Here is a 25712-nt window from a genome sequence, read left to right as displayed (position 1 = left end):
TTCCAAAACCAATTAAATTTTCTTTACATCTTCCAAAACCTTCTACCTTCTTCTACTGTGATTCCAATATTAATTTGGACGCTTGTAAATAGATATTTGTTCTTCCTTGCTACACTTAATCATTATAGAATCATTCACTTAGAAGTATCATAAATAATTTTTCAAAACTAAAACTAATATCTAAAAACCATTAAAATTTAAGTTTAGATCATATTCTCAAGAGAATTAAATAAAATAAGAATTTTAGTAGAAATTTAATGTGACTCAGATTTGAAGAATACAAGGGAAGAATCTCTCTAATTTTTTTTCAAAATTCATGAGCTACCTAGAAGAAAAAGCGCAAAGAAAAATGTTTTTTTTTAAAAAAAAAAATTAAATTTCGATTATATGAAAAAATAAGAAAAATAACTTGATCCTAAAATTAGTTTTTCAATTGAAAATATAATCACATTAGTTTGACATTTAGTTTCAATATGAGAATAAAAATTTACCTTGGACTTCATGAGATCAAAATCATACAAAAATTTATATTACTCTTTTAGGTTGCAAGCTATGATCCTTTTAGGTTATGCATGAATCATGTATGATTGTATAAAAATTGCATCACTAAGTGATGTATAATTTAATCTTGAATTAAATTTTGATATTTAAAACTTACTAATTATGATTATATGATCTATAAGTAATAATTAGTGTATTTATTATATATATATGAGGTATAACTATGGTTAGTATGTTTTGGCTTATACATAGCAGACATGATTTAGAAACATATTTGAATTGTATAATATACATGATCAATTATATTAATTAAGTCCATTAGAAATATAGATTATATGATGTGGGTTGATTAGATGACATACAATTTTTCTGTGTATTTTTACGACATAAAGATTACCTGGAGTTTGGCCATCAATATAAGATTAGTCCTCATCAAATTTCAAAAAAGATAAATTAAAATTAAATTTTTTTATATATTTTATTTTTTTTATGAAAGCAAAACCCCTAATATTATAAAATTTTCAAAAACACCCTAATAATTTTAATTTTTTGGATCAAACTGAACTTTTTTATTGAAAACCAAAAAACCCAAACCAAAAATCAAAATTTTATAATTTCTAAAACTGAACCTCAAGTGAGAGCTAATGGAGTTTGTAAATGTCACAAAACATACAGAAATCCTCTCAATTTTTAAAAATTTAACATAAATCAACTTAACTAAGAAATTACTAGACACAAATCCCTAGCTTTTTTCTCTTATAATTTGTCACATCACTAGTTTATGTTTAAAACCCTAAAATTACATCCCTTTTTTTTTTTTTTTTTCCCCAATTATCTTCCTTCCCTTTTCCATCATTTTCTAGGCTACCAAACATCATTTTCAATCTCGTTCATACATTTCCTTGTCCTTCTATAGGTAGCAGGGCAAGCTAATCACATTCCATAGATTAACAAAAATTCAGGCAAATTCAGCTTTAAACAATAGATAAAGAATTAGTGAAATTATAATTTAACTGAAAGACTTAATACAATTCTACTCTTGTTATATACGCTTAATCACCCTGCAACTCCTCAAGCCTCTCCCGTATCAATTACTTAGGATCAGTTAAGCTCAAGCTGAAATCCCAGAGTTTTTTTGCCAAATCTGCATTTTTAGCTTGAGAGCTCGGTTTAGCTATGTTACTGTCCGAAAAATATTCACCACTCAACCCCTTCACCTGTGGATTTAATGCTATATAACATGTTGTTGCTGCTCCCTACATCCATGTCATATGACGTGTAAGTAAATATGTATATGTTCTTAAGATTTTCAGAGAAAACAAAAAATGAAAGACCATCATATAAAAATTGCATTAATCTGAGCCAGGGAAATAAAGCGCGCACCTGTTGGACATTTTTGAGCACATATTTACCAAATATGTTCCCTATTCCTGCATGAATTACAAGAATGAACCACATGAGCCAACTAGCATTGTCATTCAGAACCCCAAGATGAAATAGAACTCGTATAAATCTTCTGTATAAGTCTTCTGTGAGAATGATACATACCGTTAACTAAAACCATATAAATCTTGTCCTCGTAACATTATTTGACAGTTGCATTATGATAGCGATTCAAGAATTAAAATGGTATTACAGTAAAAGGAATATCTAAAGGTCAAATGTCCTTCGAGAATTACTGTTAATAAAACTGTGGTGACGCAGAAGATTGGTCATAATTGATCCAGGATGAAGTGAATTGACAGTGATCTCCGCTCTGTCTTCCTGCTTGAAATAAGGGACTTAATAAGACTCCATCCAGAAAGATAATGCTGTCATGAAAAAACAAAATCATGCCAAAGTGGCAGGTGCTAATCAAATATTATCGTGGTCCATGTGTTGTAAAATTAGTTATAATCTTATGTAAAGGGTGTTTATAATTGTTGAAACAGATGTTTTTTAAGCAGAATATGTTTTAAGTAACTTAAAAGTAATTTGGTGGTAATTTAAATAAATAAATAAACAATTATATATTTAAATAAAAGAACTTACTGAAAAACATAAGCATTGATTTTACATATTGTTGACAAGAATTTCATGTTAAATAAAATACTATATTAATTAAAGTTCTAATAATATAATTATATCCTATAATAAAAGTTCAACTACAATAAAAATAATCACTCTATATATATCTTGTAAATTTAAACATAAAAAATAAATAATAAAATTAAAAATTTATTTTTTCCAAAAATTTCATGATATCAAAACTAAAAGAAAGCTATTTTAAGGTTTTAAAAAAAATCATAGAATAAACAAAATAGACCAAAGTTAGTACTCAACTACTAAAGAAACCAAACCCAACATCATCCAAACGGAGTCGCTGCTTAACCTCGGCCAGAACAACCACAGTTTCCGCGCGCGTCGTGCGCCACCGGCAACAGAGGTGCGTGAGCCACACGCGCAGCTGGCTTCATCCCATTCGATCCGAAAAATGGTGGAATACTGCCAGAAAAGTCCGATTGAGACAAATCTGATTCCCTTCCGCACAAAATCTAGCTTGATCGCGATTATCTGACCTTTTTTTCATGCGGCTGCGTGCGTTCGGAAGATCTATCATTCTGTGCCCTCTGCCACTTCGATCCGGCCGATCCGTGTTTGGAGACGGGTCGACCGATCCTCCTACACACCACGTTGCTCTAGTCGCGTGCTTAGTCGTGCTGCATTGACCGAATAGAGCCCCTCCCTCGCGCCAGTCCGTTTTTCTGCGCACAGGATGTCTGGTATAGCCACTCCGCGCGCCAAACCACTCTGACTTGGTCCGTCCGTGCCTAAGTAGAACTGTCTGCATCCGAGCCGGTGCCAAGCCGAGCCGAGCCAAATCTAGTTCCATTTTTTTTTGTCTTTTTTTTCCCTTTTTTTGGTTTTTTTTGGCTCTTTGGTGCAGATAGGAGGTCTCTTTTTCATTACTAGGTATTTTTTCTTCTTATTTTTAACATTCTAAGATAATAAAACTAAAAAAAATAAGTGTTACTAGCTTTGATAATCCTTCATTACAAATCAATCTTATAAAACTTAATGAAACTAATTATTTTGCTTGGTCGAGATCTTATTTATTGTTCATCAAATATAGAGGACTGCAGGGTTACATTACTAGTGAGGCGAAAAAACCAGATGTTGATAATTTAGAATATAATAGATGAGACTCTGAGAGCTCATTGGTAATGTCATGACTCATAAATTCCATGTAACTCCATATTGCCAGAACATATATGTTGCTTAACACTGCTGAAAAAATATGAAATACAACATCTCTTACATTTTCATAGATAGATAATGACGCCCAAATTTATGAATTCCGAAATAAAGTTCATGACACAAAGCAATGAGAGATGACTATTTTTCAATATTTTTTTGAACTGAATGAATTATGACAGGAGTTAAATTATTATCAAGATTTTCAAGTAGAGTGTCATGCAAATGCAGTTACATTTTAAAAATTGATAGAAAAAGAGCGAATTTATAATTTTTTACCTGATCTGAATACCGAATATTATTAAATACGGTCCAAGTGCTTTGTAAGGATCTCTTTGCTTCATTAGAACAAACTTATACTTATGTTCAGTAAGAAAAGAGTAGAAGAAATATCATGCTTTACATTGCACCAGTTGAAAAGACTGGATTAGTTGCCAGTCTAATAAATCCAGAGATATATTGAAAAGTGACTATTGTAGCAAGTCAAGACACATTAGGAAAACTTGTTGGAAGTTGCATGAAAGACCAATTAGAGGTCAGGAAGGAAGAAGATGTGGAACCACAAGAGCTCAAATAAATTTTGTTGAAGTTAGGGAAATACCTAATTCACCATCCGTTGGAGCCTTTTCCATAGAAAAAATTCAAAATCTGAAGCACATTCTGAATCAACTAAACTCTTCATCAACTGTTTGCACATCAAATATGGTAAAATCAGGTATTGTTCACCATATTTCAACTCCTGATAATTGGATTATAGATTCTATATCTAACAGACACACAATAGGCTCCTTTAAAAAATTCTTAACCTATTCTTTTTGTACTGAATGGAATAAAGTCCGTATAACAGATGAGTCATACATCCCCGTATTGGTAACATGTTCCATTAATTGTACTTTTACTATTATACTGTTTTCAGTTTTACATCTGTCTAATTTTTCTGATAATCTTTTATCTATTAGTGTCATAAATAGAGATGACACAAAAGAGATGGTTCGGTTGAAAAAACTTCTTACTCAAGAGTTTGAAATAAACGATTTAGAAAAATTGCAATACTTTTTGGGGATTGAAGTTGTCAAATCCAATAAAGAGATTTTCATTTCTCAAAGGAAGTATATTCTAAACTTATTATAACAGACTGATATGATGGGTTGCAAACCAGCAGAATCACCTATTGAGAACAACCATAAATTGCAAGCAGTTAGTGGTACATCAGTTGACTTGGGAAGATACCAGATACTAGTTGGAAGACTCATTTATCTCTCACATACCAGACATGATATAGCATATACAGTTAGTCTTGTGAGCCAGTATATGCATAATTCTCGTGAAACTCATTTACATGCTATCTTCCGCATATTACGATACATAAAGTATGCACCAAGAAAAAATCTGTTCTTTTCTAAGTATGATCACCTTAAAATAGAAGCATTTACAGATGCCAATTGGGTTGGATCCCTAAATGATAAAAAATCAACTATAGGTTATTGCACACTTGTAAGAAGTAACTTAATCACATGGAAAAGTAAAAAACAAAGTGTGGTTACCATGAGTAAATATTCATCATTTCAAGAGTATAACTTGAATGCTTTTGGAAGGAAAGAAAATGGAAAACACCCTCCTATGGGTTACAGTAGCCACAAATATGCCAAGGGACGTAGATAACTCTTCACAAGAGGGAGAAGAATTATTCTATACATACAATTTCCAATGTAAACTGAGAATTAAACCAATCCCAGTAGTTTCCAGTCATGAACAACTCTAGCTATTGTTGAACGTGTCCGCTCTCTAGGTGAGGAATATGGATGCCTAGTGATGCAAATTACCCACTAACCTGCCACTATCCGTCCTATTCTATATGGGTATGTTGGGTTGACAAAGAATGAAGATTATTTTATTAAGTTTCCATCTAAGCTGGTCTGGAAGTGAAGGCCACTCCCAAGGTGGCTTTTTTTGTTTGGGAAGCAGTTTGAGGGCGATTTCGACTTAAGATAGGCTGATCAAAAGGGTAAGATCCCAGCAAATGGAGATTATTCGTGTAAGAATGATACGGAGACCTGCAATCATATTCTCCTTTAGTGCCTGTATGCCTATCGCCTTTGGTCTGTGGTTTATTATTTACTGGGAGTGAGCTGGGTTATTGTCAGTAGTATCAGGGAGCTGTGTGCAAAGATTTCAAAATGGTAAGATGATTGTTAGTCTTATCCCGCTTGCTACCATTTCGCCATCTGGAAGGAAATGAATATAAGGGTTTGAGGGTGTTGAATCTAATATTCACAGATTTAAAGACACTAGATTCCAAAGTTTTTTATTAGAGGCTACCCTATATTATTGTGAGGATCTTGGGACATTATTGATATTTTGTTAGATTTGTAAAGAATTTTGTATACAAGTTGCATGCCACTAGTATTCTGTGAATATATAGTATTTTTTCTACTCAAAAAATATAAAAAAAAACTACTCCTGTAATTTTCTCTTCTGAATATTTTGTTAGAATTTATTGGTACTGGGAGCAGAGAATTGAAGTCACTGCAGGAATCGAATGAAAAACAGCTGACAGGACATGTGGCAACAATCAAGAAAGCCGGGGAGGTGTGGCAACCATCCAGCAAAAAAAAGAATGTATGTCAAGCTTCAGGCGGGAGATGAAAGAGTGGGCCACATGTCGCAAATCCTGAAGCAGACTAGTGGGGATGTAGCATAAATCTGAGATTGAAGATACATTTTCCAAAAGAAAGAATGCATGGTGCATATCCGACCGTTGAAGAAGGGAAACGTGGTGCAAATCCTAACATTGAGGAAAAATTTCTAGCTAAGGAACCATTTTCATGCATCTAGGGTTTATGGGTGCTGTCTTTTGGGTTCTCTTTCACGTTTCTTTGCAAAAACTGCGTTTTTGTCTTGAAATTTCGATTTGAAACAGAAAATCCGTTGAATCATAGTAATGAAAGTCATGGAAAGAAAATATAAGAAATTTCAGTCTCTGGTCTCAAAATTTTGGGTCTCTTTCTTCTCCGTCTTGCTCTAATATCTCGCTTTTTCTCTCTCTCTCTCTCAGCTTTCTCTTTTTCTTCCTCTTTCTTTCACATAGGAACCATGTATTAGGTTCATAACAACAATTTTGAGAAAGAAAGAGAGAGAAAAAGAAGAAAGAGAGAAAGTCAGGAGAGAGAAAAAGAGACAAATTAGAGCAAGACAGAGAAGAAAGAGACTGAAAATTTTGCGAGTGAAGACTGAAATTTCTTGTATTTTCTTACCATGACTTCATTATAGTGGCTGGGGGTATTTATAGGCTACAAAACATGAATTCCTTCGCCAAATATGCTAAATTCTCAATGGATTTTCTATTACGAATCGAAATTTCAAGAAGAAAAACAATTTTTGCGAAGAAATGATAAGGAGAACCCAAAAGATGGTGCCCAGAAACCCTAGATAAGTGAAAATGGTACCTTAGCTTGAAATTCTTCTTCAGTGATCGGATTTTCACCACGCATCCCTTCTTATATGCACCACGCATTTTTTCTTCCGGAAGACGCATCTTCAATCACCAATTTGCACCACGTCTCTGCTTGTCTGCTTTCGGATTTGTGACACGTCGCCCACTCTTTCATCTCCCACCCGAAGCTCAACACGCGTCCCTGTTTTTGCTGGATGGTTGCCATGTGTCCCTGTCTTTTCTGGATCATGCCTCGCCAGCTGTTTTCCACTCATATACCTGCAGCGACTTCAATTCTCTGCTCCCAGTTACGTTTTCTTCTCCTTGCACTCGTCTCCTTACAGTTGAAAGAAGGAAAAGAGGGACGACGTTGACTAGATATTTTCTGATATTTCTTTACTCCTATCAGTTTACGCCTAACATTTATAGGGTTACTGCAGCCAATTATAGATGGTTAGTGACAGTAATATTATTCTCCAGGTACACTAAAGCCGTCCTATGTCTTTTGAGTATACCAAAAAAAATGTAGAATTCTAGAATTAATTTAACAGAATTAATTATACTAACAGAAGCAAAATTTTATTCCTTGTTCTTTCCTGCTATTGAGCTGGTTCTTGACACAGTACAAACAACAAATTTATAGAAGATACAAGGAATATGAGAAGTACTAAACTCTAAGACTATCAAGATAGAAAGACAAGAACTCCAAGAAAATTAGAATGAATTGAAAATCATAAAGCCTAAGTTGTAAAAACCAAAGGACTAGAATGGTAAAAGCATAAAGAGATCAAGGAAAATACTTAGGGATCCAGAACCCAAGTACAGGACAAAAGACAGAAAATGGAAAGATGGAAGCCAAGACTAGAACCAATCGTAAAATCAAGTATGAAGGAAATAAAAAAAAATCAAGAAAGACATCTAGAATAAGTAAGCAAAAAGGTTGAAAGCCAAAACTGGAACAAAAATTAACCATGGAACCAAGAGGAAAGCAATAACTGAACAGGTAAAACCAATGAGAATGAGAAACTAAACAAATCAACAAGTTGGATAAGAGAGACAAGGGACAAACTAACCTGAATTCAAGTGGCAGGATGCCCATGTAAACCCCAACTCAAAAGGTAAAATGCCAAAGAAAATCAATTAACAATGCAAGCTCAGACCCATAAAATGGGAAGCGAACATAATTGCCTGACTAAGTGGTCAATATTGTAAACCAGAGCTTAGGTAGGCAGAAAATCAAGATAATCAGCCAGCTAAGCAACTGACAAAATAAACTGAAGCTCAAGAAGGCAAAAGGCAAGTAAATCAATCAACTAAGTCACCAACAATGTAAGCTCATACTCATCAAGGCAAATAAATCAAGGTAAATCAATCGACCACATCAAAGGTTCATGTCAACAAAGTAAACTCAAACCCAAAAAGCAAGCAAGCCAAGGAAAAAAGAATATTGGATAAGCGTCAACGTATAACGTACATCAATTAACTATACAGGAAGCTAAAATCAACAAACTGTCTTTTCAACTCAGAGGTTATAAATTAGCAAAAGCTATCATGCCATAGGTATGAGAATGCCCAGCACACATTCCTACTGTTGAAAGTTGCACATATAAGACCTCCAACAATCTTCGATAGAGGGTGTTTCCCCTGGTTCTTATAGCAACTCACAGATACCCTACTTATGTTACCAAGTGAGAATATTGGGATATGCTTATTAAAGCAACTTATTAAGAATAAAGAAGCAATTTTCAAACACTCCAATAATAAACTTTATATTAGACAACAGTAGCACAAAAGAAACCTATTAATTCTTTTTCTTTGTGAAGAGGAAAGCCATAAGTGGAGCTCAAACCCCTATTACCGTCCTCACCTAAGAGGGTGGTTATCAAAGGTAAGTGCTATTGAGACCAAAGGCCTCTGGCCTTTTTAATATTAAAAGTAAAAGATAAAGTCCTTTTTTATACTTCTTAGATTTACATTTTGACATTCATATATACTTTCCATTTACTAAGGAAGGCAGCTTTCCCAAGAAAGAAACATCAGAGAAGGTTCTTCTAAGCACTTTTCATCCTTGGAGTAAACAAATAAGGCATAAAATAGACACTTAGGCAACAAGGTGACATGGTTTTACCTACCAAATTCTAGGCATATGCTAAAAAGAGGGAACACGATTGTATAGATTCTCCTAATATGATGAACAACTGAAGAATAACTGATAAATGCATTGATTACCTTTAGCCGCCTTGCAAGCTCATTAGCGTGCAATATGTTGGCGAGCTTTGACTGCCCATATGCAAATAGACTGTTATACCTGTAGAAGAATTAAAGGAATTCAAGAAAAGAGCGATAAGCTTGTTCATTACATGAAAAAATTGAGAACCTCGATTATATAAATGTGAAATAAATACCATCTATATTACCATGACTCATCATTGATTTTATCAAAACAAATTCCTTCACGATATGCAAATCGGTGACCTTCAGATGATACATTGACAATCCTTCCTTCCCTGTTGCTCTCACATGCTGTGTTCTTCATTGTCTCCAACAAAAGGTTTGTCAAAAGGAAATGGCCTATAAAATGATTATTAGATTATCCGAAAGATCCAAGTTTCAGTGACTCTAAAAAGATAGCCATTCAACCAAAATCTCCTAATGAGATCATTTTTATTAGTTTATGATCGGCACATCAAATTTACTACAAGACACTTAATTATATAGAGAATGAAAGAAAATTGTTCAATCCACTCCTTGCAAAGGAATTTCCAGACTTTGGTCAATATAAAAACAAGTTATACTCGTAGCATACCTAAATGGTTGGTTGCAAACTGGAGTTCTATATTGTCTTGGGAAAGCATGAAAGGAGTTGCCATAACCCCAGCATTGTTACTTCAGAAAAAGCATAGAGAACATCAGTACTTTATATAACATCCAAATCAAAATAAAATTCTCAAAAACATAAAAAATATGTGGAATAAAAAATAAGCAACAAGAGAACTGCTGTCCACAAAGCAAAATAAATTGAGTGTACAGAGAATGAGAGTCCAGAAACTGGGAAATACAAATTAGAATAATTATCGTACATGAGTATATTAAGGGAAAGACCTGACGACTTGTATTCAGATGCAAAGTTTCTTACTGATGCCAATGAGCTCAGATCTAACTCCATAACATCAACCTTAGCAGCAGGAATTTCCTTCTGTATTTCTTCTTTAACTTTGCTGCCAGCATCCATATTCCTTACAGCCAAAACCACATGGACACCACACAATGCAAGAACACGTGCTGTCTCTACACCAATTCCACTTGATCCTCCTGGAATGAACTGATATAAGCACTATGATGTGACTAACGAACACTTCTATCACTAGCTCAATACTGCTCTGACAGGAAGTTATTGGACAGAAATGAAAAGGCAAATCATGGGAGAAATGCACCACTCAATTTGGCAAAATCATAGTAACTGCAACAAACTTTACGTGGTATATTAGGATTTCTAGAATTACACATCAGGGAAGAATGATGTAAGAGTAGGAAGACTTGGTCTTCCAATGAAAATGATTTCAGTAAAATATGTACTAGAAGAAACTGACTCAATGAATGTCAATCAATGGATGAAATCAGACATATTCAATCATCATGAGCCATATATTCACTCCACCCAATTTAGGTCATTAGCTATTTGTCTATGGAAATCAAGGATCATGATTTATTAAATTATCAACCAGGAAAAAAAAAATACAGTAACCGACGTCAACTTCACGTCTGTAGCAAATATGATAGAGTAACCACGAAATGAATCGCAGACAACATTCTCCATTCAATTCATAATGAGACCAGAAATACCAATAATTATCTTTCACATACTTATCATTCATCCATGAACATGGCTTGATTAAGATATATGTACAAACCCAACAAAAGTAATCTAACAGTTAAATTTTAGACACCATCGGAAAATACATTAGACAAGGTTATCCATTTTAAATTATGTTTATGCTTTAATGGAAACCATCCATCCGACAAACAAATCGACTAAGAAACAAAATAGTTTCTCATCCGTACGCATCCTAGTGAAACTACAAAAATGGGCATATATATATATAATCTTTAGCAAAAGGGGAATAAAGGTTAAAAAGAAGAACTCAAAATTCAAGTTATAAATAACTAATACAAGCGATTGCAAAGCGAATGAGCGTTTCTCCTCTCAGTTTTCTCGGCTACCAAACAATACTTCTATTAATTAAAAAGATAAACAAGAGAAATCAAGATTTAAAAAGAAAAAAAGTGAAGGATAGAAAAAAGAAACCTGTAACGATGGCAGTGAGACCAGTGCCATCAATCCCATGAGTAACATCCTCAGCAGTAGAAGAAGCAGAGAATCCAGATGGTCCTTTCCATCCAAAAATCCACATTTTTCTTCTTCGAGTTTCTAAATGAGAAAGCTAGTGAGTAGGGAGAATATCCGAGTAATTATAAAATTTGGCGAGGCGTATTGACTTCGACACTATCTGATGCATGTATGAGGAGACATGTCTATGTTATTATTGTCCCGCGGATCTCATCGTCAGATCACGACAAATTATTATTATAAAAAATGGCAAAAATTATTTTGTTTTATTTATGGAATTTAAAAATTCTAATAAATAAAGATTAATCTCAATAAAAAATATTAATTTATTTTATTAAATAATAACATGGGAATAATAATCATTAAAAATAAATATAACAATTAGTTTTTAACCTTTTTTTTTTTAAAAAAAAATCCTAAATAAAAATAATACATGGATTTTTTTTTTAATTTTTTTGTAAAAACATTTCTTTAAAAATTATGTTTTATAAGTTTAAGAATGAACTTGTAATAATAAAAAAAAAAAATTAGATCTGAATTGCTAATAGTGATTTATCTAATAAATTATGAAATTTCAAATTTCATTATTTACTAACTCTTATACCTTTGTAATTTATATTAATATTTAAATTATAATTAACGTGAGCTTATAAACAAAAATAGTAATTTTTGAGAGGTTATAGTGAATTTATTGTCTATTTTCTAAGTATTTTCCCAATGGATTACATCCACGACATGTCCAAATGATGTTGATATGTCTATTTCATGTTGAGTATCATTATATATTAACACAAATAAAAATATTTGATTCAAAATAATAATAAGTTTTAATATTTATAATTATCGATTACCGTTCTTACTTATCCTGATACATGACGATAAATAATTTTATAGGAAATTCGACAAAAATATCGAATTACATTCGGAAGACATCTTTTTAACATTTTTTTAAACTCAATAATCGTATATCCTTCGGCATATTTCAATAGTTTGAATTCTTTAATAATAAATTATACATTCATATCAAACACTGAATTGTTAAGAAAATAGCAAGTAAAAATGAGAATTTTTTTATATACCTATTGATATCGGGTTTAAGTTTTTAACTAAATGAGTAATTATATAACCTCTAAAATTACTATTAAAAAAATTTCGTAGAAATAGAAGCAGAATATTGCCTACTCCTAGTTATAAAAAATATCAGGTTTAGGATAGTAGAATATTCATCACTCATGCCCTATCCACACTCCCTAGGTAACAACACAAACATCTTCAAATCTCTTTCCTCCATTATAGATAACAACACAACCTATCCACACTCCCTGGGTAAATTAGTCCAGCTTTAGAACAACAGATAATGAATTACTGAAATTACAGTTTCACTAAAATACTTGGTACTTTTATTATACAGGCCAAGGAATGAGCAGCCTGCACCTCTTCATGCCTTCCCCGTACCAATTACTTAGGGTGGGTCAGTTAAGCTCAAGCTGAAATCCCAGAGTCTTTTTGCCAATTCTGCATCTTTAGCTTGAGAGCTTGGCTTAGCTATGTTACTGTCCGAAAAATATTCACCACTCACACCCTTTACCTGTGGATTTAATGCTACATAACATGTTGTTGCTGCTCCCTGCATCCATTTCAAATGACACAAGTGAATATGCATATGCCTTTCAGATTTTTCAGAGCAAAAAAGAAAATGAAACACGTAATCCCAGTCCAGGGAATAAAGCATGCACCTGTTGAGCATTTTTTAGCACATATTTACCAAATATACTCCCAATTCCTGCATGAATAACAAGAATTCTTAATCGAAAGTGAGACAATGTCAAAACTCCAGTGAAATAGAGAAACAGAGGGCATATGCTTGTATTCCAATAAAGACTGAACCAACTCCATATAGCAGCAAATAAAGAACTACGTGAGCCAACTAGCATACTTATTCAGAACTCAAAGGAAAAATATATCTTGGGTTTAACCCATTATGGAAAGTTCCAGAAATGCCCAGAGTGACCACTCTTTCTCAAACTGTCAAAGCTCATATCCTAAAATCAGAATCAACTACAACCATTGAAGGAAAATCCTTTGATTCAAAAGATATGGCAAAGTATAAACATGGAAAGCAAAAGAGCAGGCAAAAAATGGCTTCTTGAAGAACAACTATCTTAACCAGTCATTGTCTATAAACTACCGATGCTTGAAAACCCATAATCCAGGCTGAAATGAGCAGGGAAAAATCTTCTTTACCTCTCTATAAGGATAACTCGATCTTCCTATCCAGGCCAGATTACAATAACCATATTGACAACTTACCAAGCAAAGGGAGGGGAGAAATATCCAGCTTCTAAACTGATGACTAAATCAGAACTAATTAATATATCTAGTGAAGTTTCATAGTTCTACTCCCTTTAGCTGCAATCAAAGTCCTATAACCTGTCTTCAGATTTTTGTATCATACCTTAAACTGATTCTGCCATATGATTTTTATCAGACAGTAAAAAACCTTCTCTCGCCCGGCTGCGAGTAAATGGAACTCGTATACATCTTGTGAGAGAATGATATATATGGTTAATTAAAATCATTTAGTTCACATCCTTGTAATATCATTGGAAAAAGCATTCTGATAGTGCATTTTCAAGAATTAAATGGTATTACAGTCAAAAGAATATCTAAAATAAAATGGCCTTAGAGAATTACTGTTAAGAAAACTGTGGTGACGCAGAAGATTGGTTATAATTGCTCCGGGATGAAGTGAATTAACAGTGATTTCCACTCTGTCTTCCTGTTTGAAATAAAGGAAAGTTGAAACTTAATAAGATTCCATCCAGAATAACAATGCTCTCATGAAAAAAAAAAATGATGTACAAATGGCCTGTGCTGGCCAAATATTATCGCTGTCCATTCGACAAATAGTCTTACATAAGGGTGTTTATAATTGTTGAAATCAATGTTTTTAAGCAGAAGATGTTTTAACTAAAAAGTAATTTGGTGGTAATTAAAAAAATAAAAAAATTAATCAGTTAGACATTTGAATAAATAAAATACAACATCGTTATGTACTTTAACCACTGATTTTGCACATATATTACCACTGACTTTGGAGTTCAATGAGGATCCAGACACAAAGTTCAGATTCCTGGCCTTTCAGTTAGTACAGAAATTTTCTTCAAAAAATGCATAAATGCTATAAACATAAACAAGGATCTGAAGTCCAAGGAGAAAAACAAAGAACATCAACAAAGACACTCAGAGTGTGAAAGAAGACAGATTAGAAGTGGAGAGAAAAGCCCAAAACGAGAATGATATGAGAGAACCTAAGTTTTGGAAAGCATTGGTAGAGGCACAATGACAACAATATGAATTGTAAAACTAGATCCAACAGAACACGAACTAGAATTGAGAACAAGTTAGAAGAGTCAAACAAATCCTATGAGGTGTGTCAAAATATATAAGCGTAATTATGAAGAAAATAATTAGAGTAAATTTATGTTTGTTACCATATATAAATGCGTCTACATATATCTATATATATATCTACTTTTATTTCAATAATAAAATAGAAGAATTATTCAGTATTTTCTTTTCCTAACCCCCTACGTAGTATCAGAGTTAGAGTTAGAATTTTAGGGGTCAAAGTACATTAGATCAAAAGAAGGGTTAAACAATCCATTCCCGACGCCAGAAAAATACAACCACCGATCTTCGGCCAGTTCAGAGTGCGATCAGCACGGTGGTGTACGCAGGAGAAGCTAAGGAAGCGATTCGCGCAGCGGTTTGAGGCTGCGTGCGCCAAGATTGCCGGAGGAGAGCATTTTCGTGCGTGTTTGGTTCCCCTTCGATGATAGAAGCAACAAGGAACTCGGTCGGCCGGTTCTGTGCATGGAACTAGAAGGCCAAAGAGGGAAAAGGCAAAGTGGAGCAGATCGCGCAACAGCAAGCGATTCTCTACTCTCCGGAACGATTTGGGGCGTTCTTGCGAGCGCAGCGCTATTCCAAATTAGGGCCGACATTGAAATTATGTGGTGATTTTCGGCTGAAAAGAGGTTGTTTGATGGTTTCAGGTGGCGGCGTGTGTAACTCCGGTAGCAACGCGTCATGTGCGGCAGCGCAGGTCCTCCAGTGGTTGACAGTGAGGTCCTAGTAGAGTTGTTGATACCCATGCCTAAAGAGATACTCTGTTTTATCAAATTTTCTGATATATTTGCAGTATTTTCCGGGTATCTCTGACTATTGTGTTTTGCATATTCTTAGTGGTATTTTTTTGTAATTCCTGAATTGAAATGGATGAGAATATTGTCTACTATTACTGCCATGAATAAGAGTATATAAAGTGGTATTATAAGAAATTACAGAGTCGCAATCGGAGGACACAGACCGCTAATATTGTTGCTACTACTAGTAACTCATATTCTGAGAATGTTATGATTTCAGTTTATCAGTATGCTAAATTTATTAACTATCAGGAATCTTTGAATAAATTTTCTGCTCTTACTGAATCAAATAAAAAATGTTTTATCTCTTCCTCAAATAGATGGGTAATTGATTCTGATGCTACAGATCACATGACAGGTAATCCTAATATTTTATTTAGTTTTCGACCACACAAAACACATTTTCCTGTAACTATTATTAATGGATCGACATATAATATTGTGGGTTCAGGGACCACAAAACTAACGTCATCTATTGCTTTATCATCTGTATTAAGTCTACCTAAACTTACCTTCAATCTGATTTATGTGAGTAAATTTACTAAATATTTGAATTGTTATATTATATTTTTTCCAGATCACTGTGCTTTTCAAGATTTTTTGACGAGGTAGATTATTGGTAAAGAAAATATATCAGATGGTCTTTACATTCTTGATACTTGAGTACCTCGATCAATTGTCTGCTCTAATATTATCTCTTCATTGGAAATACATTGTCAATTGGGACTCTATCTCTACCTGTGTTAAAGAAGTTATGTCTTTAGTTTCATGATGTATCTTCACTGGATTGTGAATCATGTCCGTTTGCAAAACATTACCATAGTCCATCAAATCCAAGGGTTAATAGATGAGTTGAGTCTGCTTTTGAGTTAGTTTATTCTAATGTTTGATACTCCTGCCCTGTTCCGTGCAAAACTGGGTTCAAGTATTTCGTTACATTTGTAGATGATTTTTCTCGCATAATTTGGTTATATTTTATAAAGAATCACTCGGAAATATTTTTCCACTTTTGTGCTTTCTGTGCTGAAGTCAAAACATAATTCAATATTTCTTTACATGTATTGAGGAGTGATAATGCCAAAAACTAAAAGTTAGATTCATTTCAGAACTATATAACTCAATATGAGATCTTTCACCAATACTCGTGTATTGAAACACCATCTCAAAATGGAGCCGTTGAGAGGAAAAATAAGTATTTACTTGAGACAGCTTGAGCTCTCTTGTTCCAAACACAGTCTCTAAGCAATTCTAAACTGATGTCGTTTCTACAGCTTATTTTTTAGTTAATCGTATCTCATCTACAGTGTTGATGGAGATGTTCTTTATAGTTTTCTTTTTTCAAACAAGTCTTTGTTTCCAGTGCAACCCAAAATATTTGGTAACACCTGCCACGTTTGAGATGCGCGACCTACTGTGACTAAATTAAACCCAAAGGGACTGAAGTGTGTATTTTTGAGATATTATTCCCTCTATAAAGGATACATGTGCTACTCTCCATATCTCAATAAATATTTAGTATCAATTGATATGATTTTCTCAGAGAATATATTGTTTTTCTCCTCATCGTCCAAGTCTACGAATCAGGAAGCGGATGACGAGTGACTCATCTATAACTTCACACCGGGTGTCTTTACTAAGCAAACAGATAAAAGTATTCCTCTGAATAATGTGCCTTTAGCTCTACTTGAACAAGTTGATGATAGTGTTTGTTTGCCTCTGACCGAAATAACACCACCACAGCAGACAACAAATTGATGATACATGTCCTGCACTAGATCCGTCGTCATCTAATTCTGCTGGACAGAACCTTGATCTTCCCATTGTCTTCGTAAAAATAAACATCAGTGCACTACTCCTATGTCAACTTATCCCACTACTTATTTTATATCATATGACTATCTCTCCCCTTCGTCTAATACTTTAGTTGCTTGAATAGATTCAACATTTATACCTAAAACAGTTATGGTAGGGAAAAAAGCATGTTCTATCATGATACCTACCAGATGGTTGTAGAAAGACTTTACAGAGAATTTGCCATTTTTCCTTAAGTTCCATATGAGCTGGTTCGGGCCTCTATTGAGGCAGATGGTGTCAAAAAGTTGAAGTAGATCAATACATTCACTTATTTCAAGTCTTGAAGGTGTCTAGAGACATTCACAGACCAAGTGCCACCATAATAAGCGTCTTTAAGTACAATGCTTGAATACAATTCTTATAGAAGCCTTAAGTACAATTCTTATTTGCACAAGGTGATGAGAACTCATTTGACATTGATCTCCCTCAAGCATGGTGACAATGAAGATAAGAGCAAAGACACATCGAAAAGACACACATGTTGAGGAATTTGAGATCCTAGCTACTCACCAAAAACTTACTAAAGTAAGCACCTTGTGAGGGATTGCCTACCCACTTGTGGAATCAAGGGAGCACATCAAGACCTGAGTCAACTTAAGTTGGAGGTGCAAAACCAACGTTCTAACACCCACACCCGATAAGGAAGTCTTAGGGGCAAGGACAAAATGAACTCAAAAATGGGAAAGAACTAGAAACTAGATAGGGACAAGAATATATGGGAGCCATGATACAATCAAAATGAAAGATACTAGAAAGAAGATGAACAATTACAAACAAAAAACTCCCAGAAGATACAAGGAATATGAGAAGTACTAAATGGTCAATACAAAGGTTGTCAAAGATCAAGATGAGAAGACAAGAACTCCCAGAAAATTCAAATGAATGAAGAAATCAAGAGGCCAACATGCTAAAAACCAAAGAACTAGAACAGTCAAAACATAAAAAGTCAAGGAACATCACTCAAGGATCGAAAACCCTATTATAGGACAAAGAACAAAGGAAAACAGAAAGAATGGAAGCCAAGACTAGAACCAATCATGGAATCAAGTAGGAAGAAAATAAAACAAATCAAGAAAGATAGAATAAGAAAGTAAGCAAAAAGGTGGAAAGCCAAAAATTGAACAAAGATTAACCATGGAACCAAGAGGAAAACAGTAATGGAATAGGTGGAACCCATGAGAATGGGAAACTAAACAAATCGACAAGTCAGATAAGAGAGCCAAAGGACAAGTCAACTTGAATTCAAGTGGTCGGATGCCAATGTAAACCCCAAACTCAAAAGGTAAAATGCTAAAGTAAATCGATCAGTAAGGCAATCTAAGACTCATGAAGATGGAAAGCAAATGCAAATCAACTGACTAAGTAGTCAATATTGTAAACCCGAGCTCAGGTAGGTAGAGAGTCAAGATAATCGGCTAGCTAAGCAAGTGACGAAGTACACCCAAGCTCAAGAAGACAAAAGCCAATAAAATCAATCAACTAAGTTGAAAACAATATAAACTCAGATTAGGGAAGGCGATAAGTCAAGGTAAATTAATGGACCACATCAAGGGTTAAATGTCAACAAAGTAAACTCAAACCGAAAAACCAAGCAAGCCAAGGAAAAAATATCTGATAAGAGATTCAATGGATAAGGCACATCACTTAACTATACAGGAAGCTAAAATCAACAAACTATCCATTCGACTCAGAGGTTCTAAATTAACAATATTACTGTGCTAAGTGCATGAAGATGATCAACGCACTCGACTTGCTAATGTTGAAAGTTGCACATATAAGATGTCAAACAATCTGGCAGAGAGAGTGTTCCTTGGTTCTTAATATATCTTGCATCTTATGTTACCAAGCAAGTACATTGGGGTATGCTTCTTAAAGCAACTTACTAACAATAAATAAGGAATTGCAAGCACTTTAATAATAAACTTCGTATTAGATCAAATAGTAGCACAAATAAAACAATTACTTTATTTTTCTCTGTAAGAGCCAAGCTGTAACTGGGGCTCAAACCCCTTATATCATCCTGACTTAAGAGGGTAACAAGAGGGAAGTGTCATATAGACCTAAGGCCTCTGGCAATTTAATATTAAAAGTAACAGATCAAGTATTGTCTATACTTCCTACATTTACTTTTTGACATTTTTACACACTCTCCATCTACTAAGAAAACTTTCCCAAGAAAGGAATACTAGAGAAGGATGCAGTAAGTGCTTTTCACCCTTGGAGTAAACAAACAAGGCATAAAGTAGACACTTAAGCAACCAGGTGACAAAGTATAACCTAACAAATTCTAGGCATATGCTAATAAAAAAGGGGAACATGAATCTACACACCCTCCTAGTATGATGAACCATTGAATAAATTTTGTAAAATGCATTGATTACCTTTAGCTGCCTCGCAAGCTCATTAGCATGCAATATGTTGGCGAGCTTCGATTGTCCATATGCAAATATACTGTTGTACCTGTAGACGAGTTAAAAGAATTAAGGAAATGATTGCTAGGATTATACATTACATGATAAAATTAAGAACCTTGATTACATAAACATGAAAATGATATCTATATTACCATGACTCATCATTGATTTTATCAAAACAAATTCCTGCACGATATGCAAATCGGTGACCTTCAGATGATACATTGACAATCCTTCCTTCTCTGTTGCTCTCGCATGCTGTGTTCTTCATTGTCTCCAGTAAAAGGTTTGTCAAAAGGAAATGGCCTATGAAATGATCATTAGATTATCCGTAAGTGCCTAGTTTCAGGGACTCCAAAAGGATGGCCATTCAACCAAAATCTCCTAATGGGATCATTCTTATTAGTTTTTAAACTTGACAAATCAAATTTACTACATGAAACTTAATTATATAGAGAATGAAAGAAAATTGTTCAATCCACTCCTTGCAAAAGAATTTCCAGACTTTGGCCAATATAGAAACAAGTTATACTCGTAGCATACCTAAATGGTTGGTCGCAAACTGGAGTTCTATGTTGTCTTGGGAAAGCATGAAAGGAGTGGCCATAACCCCAGCATTGTTACTTCAGAAAAAAAGCATAGAGAACATCGGTACTTTATATAACATCCAAATCAAAATAAAGTTCTCAAAAACGTAAAAAAAAATAATTGGAATAAAAAATAAGCAACAAGAGAACTACTGTCCACAAAGGAAAATAAACTGAGTGTACAGAGAATGAGAGTCCAGAAAAAGGGAAATACAAATTAGAATAATTATCTTACATGAGTATATTAAGGGGAAGACCTGATGACTTGAATTCAGATGCAAAGTTTCTTACTGATGCCATTGAGCTCAGATCTAACTCCATAACATCAACCTTAGCAGCAGGAATTTCCTTCTGTATTTCTTCTTTAACTTTTCTGCCAGCATCCATATTCCTCACTGCCAAAACTACATGGGCACCACGCAATGCAAGAACACGTGCCGTCTCTGAACCAATTCCACTGGATCCTCCTGGAATGAACCGATATAAGCACTAAGATACGACTAATGAATACTTATATCATTTGCTCAATACTGCTTTCGTGGTAGGTTATTGCACAAAAATGAAAAGGCGAAGCGGAGAAAAGACATTCTAGCTACCAAAAAAAAAGACTAATATTAGTAATGTTGCTAAGCAAAAGCAGTGAGTCAGAACTTACTTTTTCATGCACATTTTTCCAATGTAAGAAACTTCACAACAGTTGAAACATCCTTTAGAAACAGGCGGGACAACAGTATTTTTGTTTCACAAAGCATTTGAGAAATGCACCATTCAATTTGGCAAAATCATAATGACTGCCACAAACTTTACTTGAAATACTAGGATTTCTAGAATTACACATCAGGAAAGAATGATGTTAAGAGTAGGAAATATGGTCTTCCAATGAAAATGATTTCAGTAAAATCTGTACTAGAAGAAACTGATTGAACGAATGCCAATCAATTAATGAAATCAGGCACATTCAATCATCATGACCCACATATGTGCTCCACCCAATTTAGGTCAATAGTTATTTGTCTGTAGAAATCAAGGGTCATGATTTATTAAATTATCAACCAGGAAAATAAGTACATTAACGGATATCAACTCCACGCCTATAGCAAATGTGACAGCGATCACGAAACGAATCGCAGACAATTTCCTCTATTCTACTCACAATGAGACCACAAATGCCAATAATTATCTTTCACATGCTTACTATTCATCCATTTACAAGGCTTGATTCAGTACATGTGCAAACCCAACAAAGGTAATCTAACAATTAAAAATTTCAGACATTACCGCAAAATACAATAGGCAAGGTTATCCACTTTAAATTATGTTAACGCTTTAATGGAAACCATTCATTCAACAAATAAATCGACTAACAGACAACATACTTTCTCATCCGTACACACCCTAGTGATAGAAAAGCTAGAGATGGGCACACAACCTTTACAGAAGGAGGACTAAAGAAAAAAGTCAAAACTCGAGGTATAAATAACTAATACAAGCGATTCCAAAGCGAATGAATGTTGTCCCGTCTCAGTTTTCCCGGCTATCAAACAGTATTTCTATTAACCAGAAAAAAAATAAATAAAAAAAATAACGGATAATAAAAAGAAACCTGTAACGATGGCAGTAAGACCAGTGCCATCAATCCCATAAGTAACATCCTCAGCCGTCGAAGAAGCAGAGAATCCAGATGGTCCTTTCCACCCAAAAATCCACATTTTGTTTTTCTAGTTTTTACAGGTTGAAGATGGTTTTACCAGGCAAGACCAATAAGAAAGCTAGTGAGCGGAGAGAATAGTATTTTGGCTGGAGGGGGAAGCAATCATAAAATTTTGGTCAGGGTTGACATTGAAATGCACAGGAAACACGTCCATGTTGTATGAGATTACTGGACCGTAGTTGGCAGCCGTTGGATCTCGTTTTCAGTCACGAGCACAGGTACAGGGAAATGCTACGTGGATCGCATAGCAAAGAAAGAAGGTTCAAAAAAAAAATAAATTATCATTTTATCGGTGTGGATTAAAATCAATTATTTAAATTATTTTTTTGTTCATTATTAAACTAAAATATATATTTTATACTCTAATTTTTTATAATTTCAATTAAAATTAAAAAAATAATAATAACAAAGGAGAATGTTTAAAGAAAACTTTGCTATTTCTGAAAGATATTTGGGCAAAAAATAAAAATAAAATCATATTATAAATGATTTTGCAATTTCAAGAAGTAAATTATAATTAAAAAAAAAAATTAAGAATTAATTTGTCACACAACTTATTAGTTAAGTAGTAGTAAGTCGATAATTTATCTAATAAATTATATTATAAGACATTTGAATGTTATAATTTACATTTATTTATTTATTTATATTTTTACTATTATATTATCCACATATTTTGTTTAAGTTTAGAACAATTGTTGGTTGTAAATGATTCAATTTAAAAATATAAATTGATAAAAGTTATGACATCTCACAATGGTGTTATGACATGTCTATTTCATATTAGGTGTCACACATTAGCAATGAGCTAAAATAAATATTATAAAACATAGTATATTAGGTGGTTAACACAGTTGACCGACACGTACATATTAAGAAATCAAACTTCAGCTGCTACGTTTTCATAATCATTCCTGTATATCGCATTGATAATAATTTCAAATAAATTATAGTCTTATTCTTATTCTCTTAAAAAAAAAATATTATATATTATATAAAAAGAGTTATATGTAGTAATATCTAACAAGGTGAATGCAGTGCGTGGAGTTAGTCGACAAAGGAGGTTGCTGGACGTACCGCGTTAAAAAGTGAAGATGGAGGAGAGGTTAACACGTATAATACAGAAGATTAGGTATAATTCAATTATCTGAGTTCTGTTAATATTTGCAGTACGATAGACCAGGAAAGAGGTTCAAGCTTCCATAGTACATTATAAATCGACCAACGTATTTATGTTCCTCGAGACCCAAAGTCAAGGTCTGGAGATTAGTTCCGTCGAAGAAAAAAGTGCTACGATAATGGAGGTTAGTGATAATTAATTACCAAACACCCCCCACCCCGTCATTATTAGATGACAAAAGGAGAGGGCAGTAGAATGATGACCCAAGCTGATGACGTGACATAACTTCATTAAATGCACAATGGCAAGTTGGAATCAAGTAGGGAACTGACAAAGGCCCCCCACTCTAAATAATCAACAAGAACACGTAAGTGATCTTGGAAAGCTATAGAAATTCAGAAAAGCTAATTTTGCTCACATGGATCCAAAGCCCAAATTTGACCCAGCAAACACCATAATTCTAAATCCTCAAAATTCAGCGCCCAGAAGGAAATGTAGCCCAAACATAATTTGAGGACCATGCCCCAACTTGTGCTGAACGGACAGGACACGTTGGAGCCCAAATAAAAACCCCGTTACGCCTTTCTTTTTCCACCCAACTAATCCAAAAGAGGCGATGGAGGCGGCGGCATGCCAAATGCCAGAACTTGCTTACCCCTCTACAGTTTAGATCCCTGCGAGCTCTTGTAAATAAGCACAAACCTACTATCATTTTTTCCTCTTAAAACTAAAATTAGCATATAGCCTGGATGGCCAACATATTGAAAGACCCCAATTACAAAAGCGGAAAGCTCTATTTAGCACCGACGGTGAGATCAAATGTTAAATATATTATACTGATATCAAAATATGAATCTACGTTTAAAAAAATAATAATAATAGGACAAGACGAGAAGGTATGAAGTACCCATCCAGAGGCATACGTCCATTGATTTTGATTACGAAGTTTTCGTTAATGATTTAAATCTTCCTTCGTTCTACCATTCTTTCATTAAATTCCTTTATTCATTCATCACTCCTCCAGTATATATAACTATATTTTTTTTTTTATTAGACAGCTTTATTGTTTCAAATTTCACATACAAACTAAAATCAAAATGGCCAAGGAAAAGAGTTCAGATTTACCCATGCTTAGATTCTTGGCTTGCTCTGTTTCTTCTTCTTAAAAGAACCTCCTCTCAATTTCAAAGGTTCCTTCAATTTGCTCCCCAAGTCATCTCTCTCTCTCTCTCTCTCTCTCTCTCAAGTCGCTGTAAGCGCCTCCATCTTTTTCTTTACGATCAAACCAGGTTCGTCTCTCTTTTTCTTTTTTCTTTACTATCAGACGCCATCTTTTTTTCTTCACATCAGCTGCAACGTTGCAGTACTCTATCCTCTATCGCGCTTCATCATTTCATCTTCAAATGATCTTCTGATTTCCCTCTGCTTTACGTCTTCCGTGTCGTTGTATCATCGTCACCGAACCTCCAGACCAATTCTTTACCTACTCCTTTTCGTTGTGTTTCTGGCGCCAATCTCTCTTCTTTTTCTCCTTTCTATATGTGTGTCTCTGGAGCAGACGGAAGAAGGCAAAAATTCCTTTTCCGAAACGGTGTCGTATTAGAGAAGAGAGATATGTTGTCTAGGTTGGGCTGCAAAGTTGGCTTTTATTTTAAAGGGATTTGAACTTGGGTTTGATATTTAGGTTTGAAGAACTAAAATGACAAACTAAAGATTTGATCAAACAACAAATTAGGTCACAAGTAATAATAATAATATCAAAGCAAAGTTAGAGAAAGGCTCAACAAATGCAGGTTCACAAAAAGTACCCGCATGCCATAGTTCATCACTTGTTTGCTATATATATATATATTCAAATCTGAGTGATTTATCAGATTATCACACACAGACCCATATAAAAAAAAATATTTAGATTTGAACAAGCTTGGTTAAAAGATAATTTATGATTAAAATATATATATATATATATATATATGGAACAAAGCCTTCAAGAATTATTCAAACGAGAGGATTAATTTGGGATTTGGATTTTGATCAAGATGACTGAAACGTAGGCTACGCTACGTGGAGAAGAAAGAATAATAATATAATAAGAATCACCACGTGTCAATTCAAGATATGTGCCAGATTAGTTTCTAACTTTCTATAATAATCTATTTGAGAAGTGAGATGACTCATTTTTTCATTGATCTACAAAGCTTATTCCTAACAATTATCACCCCCGAGGAGAAGCATGAAGGGAAGCAAAATACCTTCAGAAGAAAAGGTATTGACATAATAGAAAGGAAGTTTCTTATGGCAT

General features: G+C 34.1%; 2 protein-coding genes and 1 long non-coding RNA gene across 3 annotated transcripts; all 3 read right to left on the bottom strand.

The window, feature by feature from the left end:
* Positions 1-1418: 1418 nt before the first annotated feature.
* LOC110812812 (short-chain dehydrogenase TIC 32, chloroplastic-like) lies at positions 1419-11693 on the bottom strand. Its single transcript, XM_022039668.2, has 8 exons — positions 11475-11693; positions 10249-10480; positions 9975-10054; positions 9586-9739; positions 9398-9476; positions 2181-2265; positions 1885-1931; positions 1419-1757 (listed from the first exon to the last, which is right to left on the bottom strand). Exons 1-8 carry the CDS (start codon positions 11578-11580, stop codon positions 1593-1595), a joined length of 948 nt encoding a protein of 315 aa, XP_021895360.1. The 5' UTR covers positions 11581-11693; the 3' UTR covers positions 1419-1592.
* LOC148266252 (uncharacterized) lies at positions 2978-9391 on the bottom strand. Its single transcript, XR_015818401.1, has 2 exons — positions 7182-9391; positions 2978-4420 (listed from the first exon to the last, which is right to left on the bottom strand). It is a non-coding gene; the product is annotated as an uncharacterized LOC148266252 (long non-coding RNA).
* Positions 11694-12666: 973 nt separating the features above from the next.
* Positions 12667-22504, bottom strand: LOC110812796 (short-chain dehydrogenase TIC 32, chloroplastic-like). Its single transcript, XM_022039644.2, has 8 exons — positions 22183-22504; positions 20815-21046; positions 20536-20615; positions 20145-20298; positions 19960-20038; positions 14211-14295; positions 13253-13299; positions 12667-13143 (listed from the first exon to the last, which is right to left on the bottom strand). Exons 1-8 carry the CDS (start codon positions 22286-22288, stop codon positions 12979-12981), a joined length of 948 nt encoding a protein of 315 aa, XP_021895336.1. The 5' UTR covers positions 22289-22504; the 3' UTR covers positions 12667-12978.
* Positions 22505-25712: the final 3208 nt, after the last annotated feature.

This window comes from Carica papaya, chromosome 4, assembly GCF_054855325.1.
Source record: "Carica papaya isolate Zhongbai chromosome 4, ASM5485532v1, whole genome shotgun sequence".
NCBI classification, from domain to species: domain Eukaryota; kingdom Viridiplantae; phylum Streptophyta; class Magnoliopsida; order Brassicales; family Caricaceae; genus Carica; species Carica papaya.
The sequence above is the reverse complement of the archived record's forward strand: the minus strand, read 5'-3'. Positions and strand labels throughout refer to the sequence as shown.

Coding starts and splice junctions, on each gene's coding strand:
- LOC110812812 (XM_022039668.2), bottom strand. CDS start 11,580: ATGTGGATTTTTGGATGGAAAGGACCATCTGGATTCTCTGCTTCTTCT. Junction 9,477..9,585: donor AAAATCAATGATGAGTCATG/GTAATATAGATG, acceptor ATTCTTCTACAG/GTATAACAGTCTATTTGCAT. Junction 1,758..1,884: donor TGCTCAAAAATGTCCAACAG/GTGCGCGCTTTA, acceptor ACATGGATGTAG/GGAGCAGCAACAACATGTTA.
- LOC110812796 (XM_022039644.2), bottom strand. CDS start 22,288: ATGTGGATTTTTGGGTGGAAAGGACCATCTGGATTCTCTGCTTCTTCG. Junction 20,299..20,535: donor GTTTGCGACCAACCATTTAG/GTATGCTACGAG, acceptor ATCATTTCATAG/GCCATTTCCTTTTGACAAAC. Junction 14,296..19,959: donor AGCTTGCGAGGCAGCTAAAG/GTAATCAATGCA, acceptor TATTTCAAACAG/GAAGACAGAGTGGAAATCAC.